This window comes from Hirundo rustica, chromosome 6, assembly GCF_015227805.2.
Source record: "Hirundo rustica isolate bHirRus1 chromosome 6, bHirRus1.pri.v3, whole genome shotgun sequence".
Lineage (NCBI taxonomy): Eukaryota > Metazoa > Chordata > Aves > Passeriformes > Hirundinidae > Hirundo > Hirundo rustica.
The window spans coordinates 7,110,750-7,129,250 of NC_053455.1; the positions used below are offsets into that span (position 1 = coordinate 7,110,750).

Below are 18,501 nucleotides of genomic sequence, written 5' to 3' on the forward strand. Positions count from 1 at the left end.
CCTGTGAGGATGGAAAATGTGTTTAGCCTGGGCATAGGAAAGAGAACATAGCAGGCATTGTTTTCTCTGTAGGATTTTGATGTTGATGCATCAAAATGGATTAAGTCTGTTTCTGTCAGTACAAACAGGAAGCCTGCTCAATCTCTGAAATATATTAGATATTGCATGGGTTCTGCATCAATCTGAGTTGGCTGGTTACCTCAGGGTGGCTGTCCTGTACCTCTCTGAGTGGCTGTTTAGTAATTCTGCCTTAGATTTTGCCACAAGTTAAATTTGTCTCGCTGGCAAATGAGTTACACAATGAGTTACCGTATAACAGTACAGTAAACAAATGACTAATGGGAGGAAGAGAAGCAGTGCTTTAAGTATGCAGGGTATGGTGGGTTGATGATAATAAAGTACAGTATTCTCCACCTTTTATTGCTGGTATTCTCTGAAGGAAAAACAATCTCTGTTTCTTTGTCTAAAAAGATAATCGGAGCGAAACATGGCAGTGGCTCTTCTTTACAGTTCATGTCCAGAGCAGTGAGCTGTGTGTTCACGCTGTACCATCTGAAAGAGCCCAGGTTTGGAAACCTCTGGCTTGGCCTGAATTGGTTGGTAGAGCCAGGAGTGGAACAACATTTGTGCTCTGGAAGAGTGGCTGATGAGTTGTGGTGGCAGGGAAGGCTTAGCACCCCTCACAGCCCCTAGGGATGGGTCAGGTAGTGCTTTGGGTTTAGGGTGCTCAATAAAGTGGTGATCAGACTGAACCTATAACTGGAGGTAACAGTGCAGTAAACAACCCCTCAGCCTTTTCAGTCTGGGCCTTAAATGGTTTGTTTTTGGAGTTCCTATTGTAACTCCAGGTAAATTTAATCTGAAGTAGAAAAAATTCCTTGATCTCTGAGCTCTCTTTTACCAGATCCTACCCACAGTGTTTCAGGCTTGCACTGAAGGGCCCCACACTGCAGATGGGCTGAGTTAAAATGAACTGCCAGGGCTATTGGGTAGCCCCAAATATGAGCAAGAACCCCTTGTGTTCAGTGCTGTGCAGATACAGTTTTAAAAAATGGAACCTTGCTCTAAAGGATTGATAAAGAGAGGAGAAAACATTGTCTGGGGGACAAGAGGGCCACAGATCTGTGATCTGTGCACATCAGCACCAGCTTACTGGGAAGGCAAAGAACCTGTGGGTGCTGCCGTGTCCCCTTAGTGGAATGAGTAAAATCTCAATATCATTCCTTCAGAAGGCAAACTTATGTAGATAGGGCCTAGAATATTGTCTGGAGTGCTTGCAGCCACACAAAGGTGGATTGAGTCCTTACGTATTGCTCTTGTGTTTCCCTCTGATTAAATCACCTGATAGTAGGGTATTATATGCAGTATCCATTTTGAGAAGCAGCCCTGATTAGTGTCATAGATTTTGCAGCATGGGAACGTGGTATCATAACTCATGTTTGGGGCAAAGTCTTCTAAGTTTTAAAGACTCAGATTTGTGTTAAAGTCTCTTCTGTTGTCAGTCATCCACAAATGCAAAGTACCTCAATTGCTCCCTGTCTCTCAGACCCACCTTAGACTGAAATTCTGGACATGATGAAAAAGCATCTAAAAAAGCAGAAATGTTGTCTTGTATTTATCTGGTCTGAAGAGAGCTCATGCATGTATTTGTGCAGACACAACCAGAAATGTGTTTAGAAAGCCTTGTGAGTGTGGAAGTGGTAGAAAGTAGCAGGCATTTTTCCTAGGAGGTAATGACTGTTCCTGGAGCATGAGACAAGAGGGTGTGAGACATGTGAACTTATTCCAGCTTTAAGTGATGTCTTCCTGCAACTGGAGCCATCTGTTGAACTGCCAGCAGTGTTCAGATGGTCTTTCCCAAGGTATTTCCCATCCCAGTGCCTCTCATTGAGCCAACCTGTGACTTCCCTCCAGAGAGACTCCTCTGTGTCTCCTTTGGGTGCAAGTGGGATGATCTGTGACATTCTTTGTGGCCCCCTCACAGCATTTTAAGATAATGCAGTTGGCCTGAGCTAGGACATGGTGCCATGGTGGTCTGGAGATGGGAAAGCTTGTTTTTCCACATTATGGTGTTGGTCGTGGGAGCAACAGGAGGTGAGCGGTGGCAGTGCTGCAGGCTGTAAGGAGGAATGGCTGCAGGGACAACAGCTCTGACCAAGATGGTGCAGGATGTGGGGAGGACCATCAGCCTCATGCAGCTGTTTCTGCAGGGCTGCAGCAGGAGCAGTTCTGCTGCATGTTTGTGAAACCCTTGGGAAATCTGTGATCCAGGCAGTAAAGCCAAACCCTCCCCTTTGGGGGCAGGCATCTTCTGGAGCATCCCTGTCTCTGAGGAGGTGTTTGCAGGGCCTATGATTGGCAGTATTTGCATAGACCCTGGACCCTGTTACTCACAGAAGGAACAGAAACACAGCCTGGTGTCATCTTCAGTATGGTGCTGTGTGTCCTCACCAGCTGACCACTGTGTCCATAATCTCACAGGAGGGTGTGGAGTTCTGCTGACATGGGAGCCATGTTCTCTCCATTTCCAGCAGGCTAAAGAAGTGTGTTTGGTCCTTTGTTGGAATTTCTGGGAAATTCACTTAATAAATTTAAATTCAGCTCACTGTTGCAGTCTACTAAAAGATATGCTAACAAGTTCTTTAATCTTTGGAGCTGGCTGTTGCATTGTGTGCTTAGAACCATGTGCTGTCCTTAACCTGTGTGGACTCTGGACTTTTGTTTGCTGCATGAGTTTGTTTGTGGAAGGGTTTGTGGGCACAGGAGGGGCCTTAGAGTCAGAGAGGCTTTTTTGGGAAACAGCTACATAGAATTGCAAATGTTTTTTTTTTGTTTGTTTGAAGACTTAAAAGAATTTTCATACACCTAGTAAAAAGTGGTTTTGATTTATCAATATGAACTTTTATCTTTGGGAAGGCCTGAGATCCACAATAGAACTTTGCAGACTGTATACCTAAATAGCTGCTGGTTTGCAGAGATTATTTATATGGCTTTTGTGAGTCTATGGAGTTAAAAAGAAATTTCTTCTTTTTTTCTTGAATTTCCTCTCTAACTCTTGCCTGTGTGGTTTTTGTGAGCACTGGAGAGCAGTGGTACCCAACACTAGGTGGCTGTCTAACAAGTGATTTCTTGATTCAAGGCTCCTAGAGAAAATTGCACTGACAGCACCACATTTGTATGTTTGTGTGTGTTACCTTTCTTCTGGAACTGAAGGGGAAGTGACCTAGTGTCTAATTACAGAAAATGACAGCAATGTAATGTGTGAATAGTTGTGGCTGCTGGGGGTGAAAGCACACCACAGCTCTGCTTCACAGAGGACGGAGGAAATTGGGTGAGCTCATTTCTCTTCAGCTGAGAAGACTGGAGTAAAAGTAATACATAAACCTGGGACCCTTTCTAATATTTCATGTTTGTTCACATTTCTTTTTGTTAGCTGGCCACAAACCAGTGCTGCCAGTTCCTTACTGGAATACCAGAGATGTCAGAAATAGTTCCCTTGGAGAGCTGGCTGCATGCAGGGGGTTTCTGATACTCCTTGAGACTGATGTTCTGTTGTTAGAGGCTGCTCATGAGCCAGCTCAGGTGCCTCCTTAGGGGCTTACAGCTGGAGTGTAAGGAGAGGCAGTTGGGGATTTTGCTTCCCAGCAGATGATTTTTTTTTTGTCACTTAAGCACAAAGAATTGCTGGGATAAGATTTGCTCTGAGACTGTTTTCTGAACTCATCAGCTGGTCTTGATGTCAAGTCTCTTCTACAGCGGTGACAGCCGCAGGAGGGCTCAGAACTGCTACTGTTTCTTAAGTAAGGGTGAAAACAGTTGTTTCCACTGAAGCTTGTTAAGAGAATTTGAATCACTTGGCCAGATGTAAACATCCCTAAATACTCTGAACCTGCTCCTCAGGTAGGTGCAGCAGAGCTCTGACCACGTGATTCAGGATGCCACAGGAGAAATGCATGATTTGGGATGTAGCTGGAGGCTGTGACTCCCTCTGAGATGAGACTTAAAAGAGCCTTAAGGCTGCTTCTAGCTGGGCCAGCTGCAGCTGGGATTGGTGCTGCAGGGTGGAGAGAGCTGTGTGCTGCTCCCATTTCCCTGTCTTCCTGCCTCTGGTGGTTCTAATTTGGAGTTCTTAGTTGCAGGTTTGAGTTGCCTCACTGGCTGTGTTTTCCTGGAGTTTCTCTCTCTGCAGGAATCACAGCCTCCCAGCTGGCATCAGCTATGTACCCTGTCCCTGGGCCACTGCTGTCACATTTTTAATAAACTGGCACCAACAGCACCTGCTCCAGTCTGGGAAGTCGCACTTGGGAAGTAGCAGACCTGGTGATGCTGATCTGAGGGTGGACAAGCACAAGGAGACCTGTGTTTTAAACAAAAGGATGTTTGGTGCAGGGTGGATTTGCTGGGTGTGGTGCTACCTTCTCGTCTCTGAGAATGGGGATGGGATAGAGATCACATGGAGGACAGACCTGTCAAGCGTCTCATGTCCTCTGAGATTTTACTTACCTGGCTTTTGCTTCTGAGTGTCTCTTACATGTGCAGTGCCACAGCCTCCTTCCAGTGCCATGAGCCCAGGAGATGGACAGAACTTTCAGAATCCTGACTGCCTCTGGTGAGGAGATGGAGCAGTTGGGCCTGGCACCTTCCCTCGTGAAGGATTATGTATGTGTGGCCAGACAGTGGTTGAGAAATTACGGAGAAGTGCAAGGCTGGGGAGAGGTGGTAACAGTGGCTTTTGAGCTGCCTGTGGCTAATTTAAGTGCTGAGTAATCATTATTAAAACATTCCATGGTAAACTGAGTGTGAGTTTGCATGTGAACTAGAGGAACTAATCAGTGCTCTGTTTCAAAGTTGTGGTTTTTACAATTGTATCCTTAAACTTGCCCTTAGTGAAGAGTTGACCTGAGCTGTGTACCAGGGTTTGGCGACTTTTTCTCACCTTTGTCCGCCTCCTATTCTCCTCCCTGCTTTATCTTTGGGTACCTCCTGGTTTCATTATTTCCCAGAATTTTACCATTGTAGATTCATAATCCTTTACCAGGACAGCTTGTGTGACAGCGACAACTGGTGCCTCTGGGATTCAGGTAATTTTAGTATACCATAGGTGGAAAGAGGATTTCCTTTTGAGAAAGGAGTTTGAAATCCCAGGAGTTTCCATGTCAAATTTTGAACCTTTTTTCTTTTTACCCTTGTATCCTCTGAGAGCGTGAAGAAGCACAATGTGAACTTTAAAAAAAAAAAAAAAAAATTAAATTTGAATGAACCTGGTTCCAGAGTGTCTTAGTGATTTATGGACATCAATCTTATTTGGAGATTGCTGAGAGCTGTGTACTTGAGGCGTAAGTACATGTTTGCCAGTCTGCCCATCTGTCATCTTTACAACTCCTGACTGTATCAGAACAACTTCATCACTGTATCAGAATTCAGCCTTGTGATTAACTTCTGCCTTGTATTTGTTTTCATTTTTTCCCCTCTTCAGACAAGTGAGAGACAGACTAAAGCAGCAAGTTGTTGAGATGACTGAGAAGTTTCCAGGCTTCAGACCAGGACTTGCCATTTTGCAGGTATTGTTTTCTTTAATGACAGCCACAGAAAATACAAGTTGCTTTGCAGTGGTAAGGGTACAGCTGATGAGCTTCACCAAAGCTGCCTTGTAGCTGGTGGCATTTTATTAGGAACAGTGTTCTCTATGGGATGGTAACACAGTCCTATTAGGTTTTTCTGCCAAGTATCAGAGCCCAAAATTTTTTGGGGGTTTTTCAGTTTATTTCTTTCTTCATAACCTGTTCTCTGTTGGAGTGTTGTGTTTGTGAAATGGTGAAATCAAGCTGTTTTCCTATTAAGAGCAAGCAGTGGTTGTAGACTCCATTCCAAATCTCTGCACTTGAGTGAGCCCAGAAGCTTGGCAGTTTACCAGAAATTATCTAAATTGGATATTTTTTAAGTGATTTGGTCTGCTGTTATGTCAAAGCATGGAGAGAAGGGAACCCAAACGAAACTAAAACTACCTTTGGCCAAGATAACTTTGAGGGCAAGGGATGGAACAACATCCTGTTGCTGAATTGGATATCTCTCAGAGGTGAGCAAGTGTTAGAGTCTACACAGAAAAGCTTGCAGAGGTAAAAAGCACATGTCAAGTACAGGGGTTTGACCTGTGTTTTGGCAGAATTTTTTTCCTTTGCAGCTATAAAAAATGGAAACTCTTGGTGCTCAGGTCAGAAGGTGACTAACAGTAGCAAGTGTTATGATACAGGAGGGAACTGTGTGTCCACAAAGAATTGAGGGAATGTAAGTGGCTGCTTAGAGAAGTCACTTTTAGGTTTTATTCAGTATTTTGGGCTCCTGCAGAGCCTTTGGTGCCTGTCTGTGGATTCCAGTGCTAATACCACCACAGCACCAAAGGCCATACTCCTCTTTGATGTCAGGAACAAATCTGTGCTTTTGTTTTGGGTTTTTTTTCTGGTTTTCCCTTCCATTAGCTTAAAGTAGATTGTCTCTACAGAAAATTTGTCTGCCGATGCTTAGAAGGAATGAAGGAGGGTCTAAAAATTTAGTAGCGCTTTGATGAAAGCTGCTGAACTATTGACCTCATAAACTGTCTTCAAAAATTGCTGTCTTGTGGCATTATTAGTTTGTGTTCATGGTGGGCCCATATTCAGTCCAGGATTGTCTCCCAGTCCTTTACAACATGTTTGCTCTTTGGCTATCTGACACTTTTGGAAGCTGCCGAACAGTTTGGGCTTGGAGTTCATCTCCTAATACTGGTATTTGCAGCTGTCTGTTTTTCAGTGAAGTTAGGAGTAGTTTCTTATTTGTAGCACACCATACATTATGTGCTCTGTTCTTGAGAGGCATCTGGTGTCCTCTGAGCTCAAAGAATAAGTCAGTTAATCTGTATTGTTTTGTCCTGTAGTCAATAATTCCTTATTCACAAAACATGTTTGCTCACACCTCCTGCTTCTCTGCCCCATATGAAGCAGACCTTTTCCTAAACCCAGCAGACTTTACAGGGGAGACAGCCCCTTTATCTGTACCTAGGGAGGAAGAACCAATGTGTTCTGGGTGATCAGGTCAGTCACTCCTGCAGCTTGTAGTCTATGTGAGAACCAGGGATGGCTCCCAAGTACCAGGGAACAGGATTTCAAGAGCTTGCTTATCAGCTTTTCCTTATTTGACCTGTTTTCTTAAGCTTAGAAGGAATACTATCTTCAACGAAATGTACTGGACAATGCAAGTGGTCTCCTGAAATGCAGTTATTGCATGTAAGCACCCATTACTGCCAAAAACTGCAGGCATTTGTTCCACTTGCTGCTTTCTCTTTGTGCATCATTTTGTCCTTGTTTTGTTTTTTGTTTGGCAGGAAAGTTCTCAAGGTTCAAAACAGCAGTGGAAGAAATGTCTCCATCAAAGCAAACACATAAATAAGATTAAGATTCCTGGTTATCAAAGAGGCCTGATGTTTCTGAAACTCTTAATCAGATAATTGAATGTTATCAGCACCTGCTGATCATGTTAATTAGCTAAAGATTTAACTTTCTCAGCTCAGATGGCAGGCAGTATTTTCTGCTTTGGACACCACTGTTTTTAAGGTTTTTCAACAGGTGAAAATGGTGTTTGTGCAGGAGATCAGACAACTTGTCTTTAGCTGCCTCGAACTTGAAAGAATTTCCCTTTTAGCTCCAGCTGCTTATATCCTCTGTCAGTGTGTTTTAGAGCAATTCAAGAATACCTCCTTGATGTAGATCCAAGGAAGCTGAGGGTTAAGCCCATCTCATCCTGTGTCTGGGTCTCTGTTCTGTGCTGTAATTCAACTGTCTTTTCATCCTCAGGTTGGAAATAGGGATGATTCAAACCTCTACATTAACATGAAGCTGAAGGCTGCTGCTGAGGTAATGCCTGGACTTTCAGGGCTACTTTTTACCCTCCTACAGTTGGTCAGATCTGAATGTGAAAAACCAGATGCAAGTTAATAGTTTTGTCTAAGCTTTGCCAGTATTAGAGAAACAGTGTTGCCTGAGTTCTCAGTTACAAGAATGTGGTGTAGGTGTAACCTGAGAGCCAGGTGGCGTGCTCTGGTCACAGCAGCATGGGTTGGTGCCGCTTTTTGTGCGATCATCACAGATTACATTTGTCTGAAGTGCTGTGTCTTTCCTGACCTTTGGCTTTGTCCTTTTCTTTCCAGAATGTCTTGTACCTGCAGTTGCCTTGTGCTTATCACAGGTAGAACATTACATGCTACAGCAGGGCAGGAACACAGATGAGTGCATGTTTCCCTAGGTGACACCTGGCATTTCTGCTGGCATTTTAAGGGAGTGTGCTGTCAAGCAAAGCTGATGTTGTTCATGTGAAAAGGTGAATGAGACAGTTAAAGGATAGACTCAGTAGGCAAAGCACTAATCTTTCTTTGATGGTATTTCTGAACCGTGGGACTTGGAGCCTCAGGAGCAGGAGATAGGCTTGGGAAATGTGACAGAATGCAGCTGTGATTTAGCTGGATAGAGAGATTAGCCAGATCAATTGGATGTCAAGTCAGAAATCAGATAATTTTTTGTTATTCTCATTTGCAGATTGGGATCAGTGCCAATCACATAAAATTGCCAAACACAGCAACAGAAGCTGATGTAAGTAATATAGCCAATGATGGAAAAATGCATAACTTTGGTGTTGAGCTCAAGATATCTTTACCCTGTCATTGTATAAAAAAGGACTACTTGCCTATTGGTGCTAACTCATGAAAAAAGAATTGGAACCTGCTGAGGTGTTTTTGTGCTTTTTTTAAAAGAAAACTAAAATACTACAATGTAAAATTTAAAGACTTTTGAAGCTATTTTTTTTTTTACAGTAAAAAAAGTAAGTGGTTTATACTTTCGGGTGTTTGTATCTTTTAATGCAGATAGTATTATGTTTTTTCCTTTGCATCAGTCATATTTCAGTTCACCGGCCATTAATTTTTTGATGTTTGTTCTTGTAGGTGCTCAAGTGCATTGCCTCTTTGAATGCAGACCCAGCTGTTCATGGCTTTATAGTACAGCTGCCTCTTGACTCCAATAAACCCATCAACACAGAAAAAATAACCAATGCTGTTGCACCTGAGAAGGATGTGGATGGGTAAACTGACTTCACCCTTGGAGAGCATGACAGCTACTCCAGAAAGAAACCTTTTTTCCTTATTTTCTCTTGAATGGTGAGGCTGAGTATCTTACTTGGCCTTTATTCTTTCAAAATGCAGCTTAAGTAGCATCAATGCTGGGAAACTCTCTAGAGGGGACCTCGGAGACTGCTTTATTCCGTGTACGCCAAAGGGATGCATGGAACTTATCAGGCAGACAGGTAAGGAGGTTTCCCTACGTTATTCTTGAGTGCAGTAGTCTTCAGTTAGTGCAGAAATTACACACATTGCAAAGCTCTGCTTCACAGCTTCTGCTGAGATACCACATTTCATCTCTGCTGCCTTAGATAGTAAAAGAACTAGGTTAAAATGGTCTTTCCTTCCTCCCTCCCAACTGCAATTCCCTACCACGCACAACAAAGAAAAATAGTATTCCAAAGCAGCGGGGCCAGACTTAAACTGACCAAAACTCCAGAGCAGTTTGAGTTAGTGTGTACCAGGCTGCACAGTGACCTCTTTTTTTGCTCTCTCCTGACTCTCTGTGGTGCAGGTGTCCAGGTGGCAGGGAAGAGAGCCGTGGTGATCGGTCGCAGTAAGATCGTGGGTGCTCCCATGCACGACCTGCTGCTCTGGAATAACGCAACGGTCACCACGTGCCATTCCAAGACCTCCACCCTGGCTGAGGAGGTAAGGGCAGGCTGTGGTTATTTGTTCCAGGCTGCTGCTGCTCCGTGCACATTGCTGCTCAGTGTGTTGCTGCTGTGAGTCATTAGGTCTGGGGTGTCTTTCATCTGAATTGGTTTCCCAGTCCTGCTCATCGCGGGGTTGTGTAAATACTTCCGCTGGAATGGGATCTTGATTATTTTTGGTGCTTAATTAGAGGGGTTTAATTATAACAATAAAATTATTATTTTTGTTGTTTTCGAGCAAGTGCTGAGAATTTAATCATCCCTTCCTAATCTCCATGTAGGGGTTGGCAAAACAGCATATGTTTTTTGTTGGTTTTTTTTTTTTACCAAAAAGACCAGGCGGTCTTCTGCTCTAATGGCTGAGAAATGTTAGGCCAAATGATTTCTCAGTCGGTTTATTTTTTTCAGTCGATTTTCTATGACAGGGAGTTGGTACCATTTTCCTCTTCAGCAGTGAGAATGACAGAAATAGTGTTTTGCTGTGCTGCCACCTACTTGGATTTCGTAGAGCCATCAGCACTGCCAGGCTCTGTAGGCAAGTATTAAAGCTGAAAAGGGAGTAGGAGTGTTTGAATATAACTCGCAAAGTAGATCAGAAACACTGCAATGCTTCACGCTGTTAAGTTGCTGTTCAGTAAGACCATCATCAGGTTGATTAAAAATTGAAGTGCTAATACTTAATGAAATCTTAAAAATAGTTTATCTCCCTTGAAGATTAAAGGAAAAAAAAATTCAAGGGATAGCAGCTTCCTGAGCAAATGTGAGTGAAGCAGTGCAGGAACTGGCAACGAGCTTTAGACAGAGGCTTTAACACCAGCTTCATGACTGGATCTGTCAAATTTACTGAGTGGTCCCTGAATGAATATTAGTGCTAAAATACAGCCATCTTCCGCTGGAGTTGTGTGTTATGCAGTCCTGGACATGAAAAGCACAAGACAGTGCTGTCACAAGTGAAGTGCAGCCTAGTTCTGTGCAGGGGTTTTTCTTGGCTGAACAAGATGAGTTCTTGCTGTCTGATGGGTGCTGGGTATATTTCTAGCACTGAATGTGCAGGGATATTTGAAGGGAGGAAGAGAATATTCAGAAGGCTTTAATTTTGTCTAAATGTAGCCTGTATGATCCACTTGGGAATCATGGAGGAGTTTAGAGGAGGTTGTGAAGTGTTGACTAGCGATAGTTTAGGGTAGGAGTGTGGAAATCAGCCGTTATTTCTAGCTGCAGGAATTTGTCCTTGCCAAGGAGCTGGCAGGTACCTTTAATTGCTGACAGTGCCCTTCCATGCCTCCAGTGGCAATGGGTGAGCACAGTTTCACTGCAGCTGAACCTGACCTAACTTGCTGCAGAAACAGCTCTGCATTTTCCCACTGCCAGTGTGATACACAGTTGTTTGTTGTTTTTAATTTTTCTTTTTAATAGGTTGGCAAAGCTGATATCCTGGTGGTTGCAGCTGGTAGAGCTGAAATGGTCAAAGGCGAATGGATCAAGCCTGGTGCAATCGTAATAGACTGTGGAATTAACCATGTGCCAGGTGCGTGGGTAGCGTATAACAAGTGGGGATTTGTTTGTTTGTATATGAATGCACCTACGAAGTTCATGAATACTGTTTCCTTAGTGTCTCTGGTCCACATGGGCTTCCTTTTCCTCTAAGCTTGTCTGAAGCAGTGATGGCAACCTCTGACAATGCCAAAGTAAGCAAATCACTGGTCTGAAGTACTCTCCTAAAGCACATCAGTGGCAGTTTTGATTCTGCCTGCAACGAGGCTGATGAGTAACAGAGGAAAGAGGAGGCCTATGAAATAGTGCAACAGAATATCCACTTAATTTGCCCCAGCTGTATAGTGGAGTCTTGTTGCTGTTGTCACTTTGGAGCGCAGGGTTTTGCTGTCATTACTTTGTGGTTGAATCTGATGAAGCTGTTCCCTTTGAAATACAGAAATGACAAGCAGCCTCTTAATGTAGCTGTGGATTTGTTGAATCACAGCATTAACTTCTTAGGCTTGAATGGCTGTTGTCTTGAAACAAAGCAGATTGTGCTAGAGTATTGGTGACAATGGCTCAGGCATAGAATAAAGTGCTTTAACGTAATAGATTTTAGGGTAGGGTTTCACTTAGCTGCTCCTTCCTTATAAAGATGGTACAGACAGTCTGGCAATTTCTGTTTTCATCTCATTTTAAATCCAAATTACAGATATTGCATGATATGGAAAATTAGTCACTCTTTCTCTGCTACACCCACATGGCTTTTAAAAGGTAGTTTTCATAATTAATCAGTCATTTTGTTGCCATTATTTAACAGAATGTAAAGACATTTCTCTTCAGTGGTCTTGTTACTCAAAGTTGACATTAGGCTGCTTTTAAAAACATTAGTCCTCTACCTAATTAAAATTAAAAAGTCATCTGCTGTTGCTGTTTGTTGCTTGATGTTTTTGTTCCAAGCTATCCAAACTTAAACTGTTTGCCAAAACCCACAGGGTCACTGCTGATGTGCATGGAGCAGAATGGGTTGGAGTCTCCCCAGCTAACACATTGTAAATAAAACCCCCATTGTGTTTCTGATATATGATGGTATGACCTTTTTTTCAGGCTTTATGTGAAGTGCATCTCTGAGGACACATCCCTGTTCCTTTGCAATTAGCCTGCCTTGAGCAGTGCACTGACATCTGAGCTTCTTGTGCACCCAGCCCAGTCACTGTCACATGGAATACACTTAATGGCATTGAGATTTGATAATTGAGACTTGATGGGGTATCATGGAAACTGTCACGTTTTGAAAGGATGCTGCAGGCTCCTCTTCTGTTTTTCTTTCCAGTGGTTTTCTAAAGCTGCTGAGTTTTCCAGACTTTTTTCCCCTCAGATATGTTGTGAGAAAGTTTTCAGATGAATCTTGGGAAATGAGTACCAAAACCGTGGGAATTGTAGTGCTACAGGAGGAACAGCAGCCAGCTTGCTGGCTTCTCCAGCTAAGTCACTGTACAGATAGACTATTGCTGCTAGCTGTGGTGGTGCACATGCAATCTTAGCACAGGTGTACATGCACCTAGCTAGGTGCCTCCCAGGTGCAGCTGTGAGTTGCAGCTGGAGGACATGGCAATCCCTGGATGGACTTTGGTTTGTTAGTCATGGTACCCCATCCAGGCAGATCCCAGACTGATTTGATGTATTAGGACATTGCCTCATGCAGTCTTGCCAAGCTGGAGTTAGGGCAAGTTATATCCATGTAGCACCATACAAATGCAGCTGTTGTGCTTTCGGATGGAGGGTGGCCTGAATGCTCCAAGGATGCCAGTTTGGAGGCTGGAAAAAACACTCCAGCCACATCTGGCTTTGTGTGCTGCAATGAACAGAATTTCCTCCCGGTAGACAGAGAGGAAAAAACAATCTCCTGAAACCTCTACTAGAGCAGACAAGTGCCTCTTACTTTCCAGACTGGGTGGTATTTTTCTCTCCCCACTGCTGCAGTTGGAGGGCCTTATTCCATGCATGTTGAAGTTACTTTGCTACAGAAAGGGAAAGCAGTGCAGGTAGAGGATATTCCCAGAGATGGCAATCCCTGGAATGTCCCTCTGAGTCCTGATGGGGGAAGCAACCCTTCTCAAAGTTCCCTGCTGTGGGAATTTGCAGCCCTTGCTAACAAGGAGCCGTGAGAGTGGGTTATGAGAGCAGCTTCTTTGCCACGTGGTTATACTGCCACTGATACTCCCTGTAACTAGTTTGTGTTTTTTAAGAGTGGGATGATGAATATTGAGAAGGTGAAATTAAGGGGAGAGATGGCAAGTATTGTGTGAGAGCTTTCTTTCAAAGAATATTTTGCAGGTAATTGAATAGTTTCTAGGCTGTGCTCAGCAGTGCTTGGCATGAGGTGCAGAAGCAGGGGCTGGGGGATTGTTTGGCTTGTGCTCATCTCTGTGTCTGTGGAACAGATGAGGCAGTTTGGAGTGCCAGCTTGTTTTCTTCTTCTTGGGCTGAGAGCCTTCCTGGCCAGGATGGCTGATGAGCCTGCTTGGCATCCTTGGAAGAAAATAAAATTACATTATTTACCGTTTGCTGCTTTAATTAAATTGGTCTCTAGAGGGGAAGGCCAGACTGCTCTGCTGTTCAGGCAGCAAACTGACAGCAACTGCAGAAACACTGGTTACCAGCTGTGATGTTGTTCAGGCTTTGAGCTTTAGGGAGGAGTAGTATAGCTTAAAACACACAGCAAAGCATCCAAGCTGCTAATTGTCAGTAACAATGCAGCTAAAAAATAATGTTGGCAGGGGCTGCTTTTGTTCTCTCTTTGGTTTTAACAAAATCAGCTGTTGAGGAGTTTGGTTTCTGTCCACTCCTCCCCCTCACCAGATGTATATGAAAGTTACTGTGATCTGTTCAAACATATACTTATTGTATGCAATAAAATATTTCAATATAACAACATTAAAATCTATTTTCATGTTTTCACGCTGGTTAGAAGTTCCCTAGAGTCCTTCTGAACTGAAATGAGAATCTGCCATTCCAGGAGCAACCTAAATTTTCTGGTTTTATGTGCTGTAATCAGTGACTTCCTTAGATGACTATGCTGGTTTATTAATTCATTTTGTCTCTTCCTCTCTTTATGGGTGAGTTTAAAGGTCACCACTGGAAAAAAGGACTATGTCTGCTTCTGAATTGTCAGGTGATGTAGTGCAGCAGGATATAGCAAAATACATTGCCTAAAAGAAATATTATGCTACTGAAGCTTTCTTAAGCCTGTGAAGTTTGTTTTGACAAGACTGATCTCTGTGAACTGTAGTGTTTACTGGTCCATCATTAAACTAGCAGTGATAATTGAAAAGCCCAGCACTTTCTGCCTTCAGTTTCTGTAAAAGCAGGTGATTTTTTTCAGTAGTAAGGCCCAGATGCCCTCCAAAATGGAACAGAGCAAATGTAAACCTGGGGGTTTGGAACAAGTCAGCCATGTTTCTTCTCTCACCTCCTCCTGACTGTTGGTTTATATCTCACCCAAACTGCCCTGTGGGCCATGAGCCACTGGGAAAAGGCTTGCATCCTCCAGGAAAGGGAGATCTATCTGGCTGAGGATAAATGGTGCTTAATGGGAGGATGTGTTGCATGAGCTGTTGACACTCTGCAAGTGAAGCATGATGATAACAGCTTCATCTTGTGATGTTGTCTTAGCTATTTTATCCTTCTTTGCAGCTTTCTGGGTACTCAGCTTTTATTTTGTTTGCTCCAGCAGAATTAAAGACTTCAGCTTCAGTCAGTGCTGTCTCCTCTGTTGCTGTGGTGGCATGTGATGTGTAACTTACTTTTCTCCTTAAATCCCCAGATAGCACAAAGGCCAGTGGAAAAAGAGTCGTGGGAGATGTGGCATACAGTTCAGCAAAGGAAAAAGCTTCCTTCATCACCCCAGTTCCTGGTGGTGTTGGGCCTATGACTGTGGCCATGTTAATGCAGGTACTGAGCAGACTGTGGTCATATCCTCTGTGTTTGCTCTGGGGGGTGTTGCTGCTGACCATCAGCACACTGCCAAAGGAGCTGGTGCTCACTTCTTGCTCTTGCAAAATCTAGTTATAATTTCCAGCTTCTAGTCCAGACAATTTGGATTCAGTTGATTGAGGAAGAAGATGGACTTTAAGGAAATGTTAGAACAGAGATTTCTGGTTGGTCAGTTTGGGAGGTTTTTTTAGGGTCTTTTGAGTGCAGTTGCTCAAAACCATAAGAGTGGGCCTGTCTTATCATACTCTGCCTGTAATTCTCAAACTTATCCTTAGGGTGACTGGATAAAAAGGAGAGTAACAGTATAAACCATTTCCCTCTGTTTCCATGCTTTGCTTAAGAAACCCTGCTGGCACAGAACCCAAAAAAGGTCCTGCACACTGGAAGATTGGTACAGAGATAGACACGGTGGGATTTTTTTTTCTTTTTAAGAAAACAGCAAAGCAGAATGTCATTTTGAATTATTAGCAAATGCTTTAATAAAGGCACTTCAGTTTAATCCCAGACTGAGACAGATAGGAGGGGCAAACCTTTCTGGTCTCTTTGTTAACCAGTGCACTTCCTGCAGTGATGGTTGCTTTAATGCATTCTCTTGCTCATTTTAGAGCACTGTGGAAAGCGCACAGCGTTTTCTGGAGAAGTTCCAGCCTGGAAAATGGACCATCCAATACAACCAGCTTACCCTGCAGATGCCTGTTCCAAGGTAATACTTTCAAATGAAGGCACTCTGTCTTCCTGAGGAAGCAGGGCTGAGCTGCAGTGGTGCTGTGATATCCCTTGAAGTGTAGTCTTCTTGGACTTCGACAGACTTTCAGCTAGGTGGTTGTTGATTCAGGAAATAGTGAAAAACTTGTGTTTTGGAAAATTCTCAGTCTGGCGTGCCAAAACCCTAGTACCTTCAAATAGGAGTTGCTGGTGTCAAGTCACCAAGGAGCAGCTGAAAATATGCAAAATACCATATGGGATCATAACACATTGCCTACAAAAGGCATTCAGGAAAATGGAAGTTGAAGAGAGGGGTTGTTGTTTGTTTTGGGTTTGGCTTTTTTTTTATTTTTAAAAAGGCAGTTCTGAGGATATCTGTTCCAGTGTACCTGATATTGATGGGTTTGATTCATTTAACTAGGGGGTGTTTAAAGATTGACTAAAATATAGATTAGGTGTTTGTAGTATATTCCATCCAGAAGTAGAGAATTTGTGGGAAGTCTTTTTAAAAACTCATCTTGCTCTTTTCCTTTAAGTGATATTGAAATCTCACAGTCTTGCATGCCCAAGCCCATTGATCAAATTGCCAAAGAAGTTGGCCTTTTCCCTGATGAGGTGGAGCTCTATGGCCAAACTAAAGCCAAGGTTCAGCTCTCAGTTCTGAAACGTCTGCAGAACCAGCCAGATGGCAAATACGTCGTTGTTACTGGGTAGGTGCTTCCTGTACTGAGACATCACTTACAAGATGAAAAGAAATTTTATTAGCATGGCTTGTTGCTGAATTGTCTTTTGCTGGGGTGACTGTATGGGGTGCTCTGAGTTTTAGTAAATCACTGTGAAAATATGGTCGTTTGGAAAGTAGATTGATCTCATGTGGCAAACAGTGGGAGTGTAGCTTAACATTTCTCTCCAGCAGATGGATTGTTTTGTTCTGCAGGTCAGGGTTATGGAGAGTAGACTGGTTCCTAGCCAAACTTCTCCTGGTCTAGTAGCCTGCCTTCAGTAGGAACTAGCAAATTGTTTCAGAGGAAAGTCATCAGCAGTTATGTGATAATTTGCTAATCTCTTTCCAGTTTTGAACTGATGAAGATTAGATGAAGTATGAGCCAGTTCAGAATTTGAATTCTCATTAACTGTAATCACTGGGTGACTGTTTTATCCCTGGGATTTGATTCTCACCCACTGCAGGGGTGTAATTGTGTCTGTTCTGCTTTGTTGCTGCAGAATAACTCCCACTCCCCTGGGAGAGGGGAAGAGCACCACCACTGTTGGCCTTGTCCAAGCCTTAGGAGCACACCTTCACCAGAATGTCTTTGCCTGTGTTCGACAGCCTTCTCAGGGGCCAACTTTTGGCATTAAAGGTATGATTGCTCCGTTGCTTGCAGTTGGCCTGAAGGGACAAAGATGGCATTCAGAAATACTGTTCTGCTGCACTGTAGTTTTACGTTATTTCTAGTTAAAAGTGCATTTATTTTAAGAAAAAAGAGCTTTTTGGGTCTGTTCTTCAGTTTTGTCTTCAAGGTACTGTGTCGGGACTTAAACTCAGCTGCTCAATGGTAGCTGCCCTCGTGGTGCCATTAAGCAAACAGATGTAATAGCACTCTGGGCTGGAGACACCTGGACTGGTGGGGTCTGACTGTTGTCTCTCTGCAGGTGGAGCTGCAGGTGGTGGCTATTGTCAGGTTGTCCCCATGGAAGAGGTAATTCTTTATACAAAGCCTCATTGCGCTCACAGACCTTGAAGAGATACTGCAGTCAGATAACTTAAAGAATGTATGAGTTTATGACCTAGCGTAGCACTTGAAAGAACTGGGTGCTTGATTTCAGCAAAGCTTTTTTTTTTTAAGCAAACAACCATCTTTGTGTTGTTTCAGAAGTATGCCTTTCTGGTCAGGGAACTTCACAGAGCTAGGAATTCCCAGATCCTCTCTTCCCTCCCCTTCTCTGCCTTGAATTGCTGTGTACCCCAGAGCAAAGTACATTCTGTGCCTCATTTTCCTGTTGCTGAAATGAAGACGATAATGCCTTAATGCAGTTTGGAAGAGTATTGCATAGTTCTGTCAGCTTTGGTGGCCACTGACTCTTTCCGTGAGCCATTTTGGTGTACTAAAAATCTAAAACGTGAACTGGGAAAAGGGAATTTTGGAATCAGCAGCGCCAAGACCTCAGCCCGTGGGGGGCTGGCACTGGATTATATTTGTGGTGTGACTTGGCAACAAGTAACATTCTGTGTCTGGAGGCAGGGAATTAAAAAGCACGTGTAGCATGTGCTCTCATCCCTCTCTCAGAGTAATTGCCTGTAGAATTCTACCTTTGTCTCGTGCATTGTAGATTGACACAGGACAATTTCAGGAAGGAAAGCAGAAACGATCAAAAGGGCTGTTTGTTCTAATTGATGCAGCAAGTCCATAGAAGATAAAGATGTTCAGGAGGCTGAATATTGATTTAGTCACGTGCCAAGAACATGTGTGAAGGATAGATGTGACAGGAAAAATAACCTCCTCCTCTTTGGGAGTGTTAGTAAGACAA

The 18,501-nt window shown here is 43.3% G+C and overlaps 1 protein-coding gene across 2 annotated transcripts in view; it reads left to right on the forward strand.

Annotated features, from left to right (window-relative positions):
- The window catches only part of MTHFD1 (methylenetetrahydrofolate dehydrogenase, cyclohydrolase and formyltetrahydrofolate synthetase 1), a 39,969-nt gene that overhangs the window by 2,514 nt on the left and 18,954 nt on the right, over nt 1-18,501 (forward strand). Inside the window, exons 1-13 of one of the 2 annotated variants that reach the window (XM_040067726.2) lie at nt 4,591-4,609; nt 5,477-5,561; nt 7,827-7,886; nt 8,565-8,618; nt 8,969-9,105; nt 9,227-9,327; nt 9,657-9,793; nt 11,212-11,323; nt 15,098-15,225; nt 15,873-15,970; nt 16,509-16,682; nt 17,197-17,333; nt 17,626-17,672. In XM_040067726.2, coding sequence (XP_039923660.1) covers nt 5,514-5,561; nt 7,827-7,886; nt 8,565-8,618; nt 8,969-9,105; nt 9,227-9,327; nt 9,657-9,793; nt 11,212-11,323; nt 15,098-15,225; nt 15,873-15,970; nt 16,509-16,682; nt 17,197-17,333; nt 17,626-17,672 — 1,233 coding nt within the window. In that variant the 5' untranslated portion in view covers nt 4,591-4,609; nt 5,477-5,513. Of the gene's footprint in view, nt 1-4,590; nt 4,610-5,476; nt 5,562-7,826; nt 7,887-8,564; nt 8,619-8,968; nt 9,106-9,226; nt 9,328-9,656; nt 9,794-11,211; nt 11,324-15,097; nt 15,226-15,872; nt 15,971-16,508; nt 16,683-17,196; nt 17,334-17,625; nt 17,673-18,501 lie in introns of those variants that run through there. The other variant, XM_040067725.2, reaches the window with a different exon arrangement.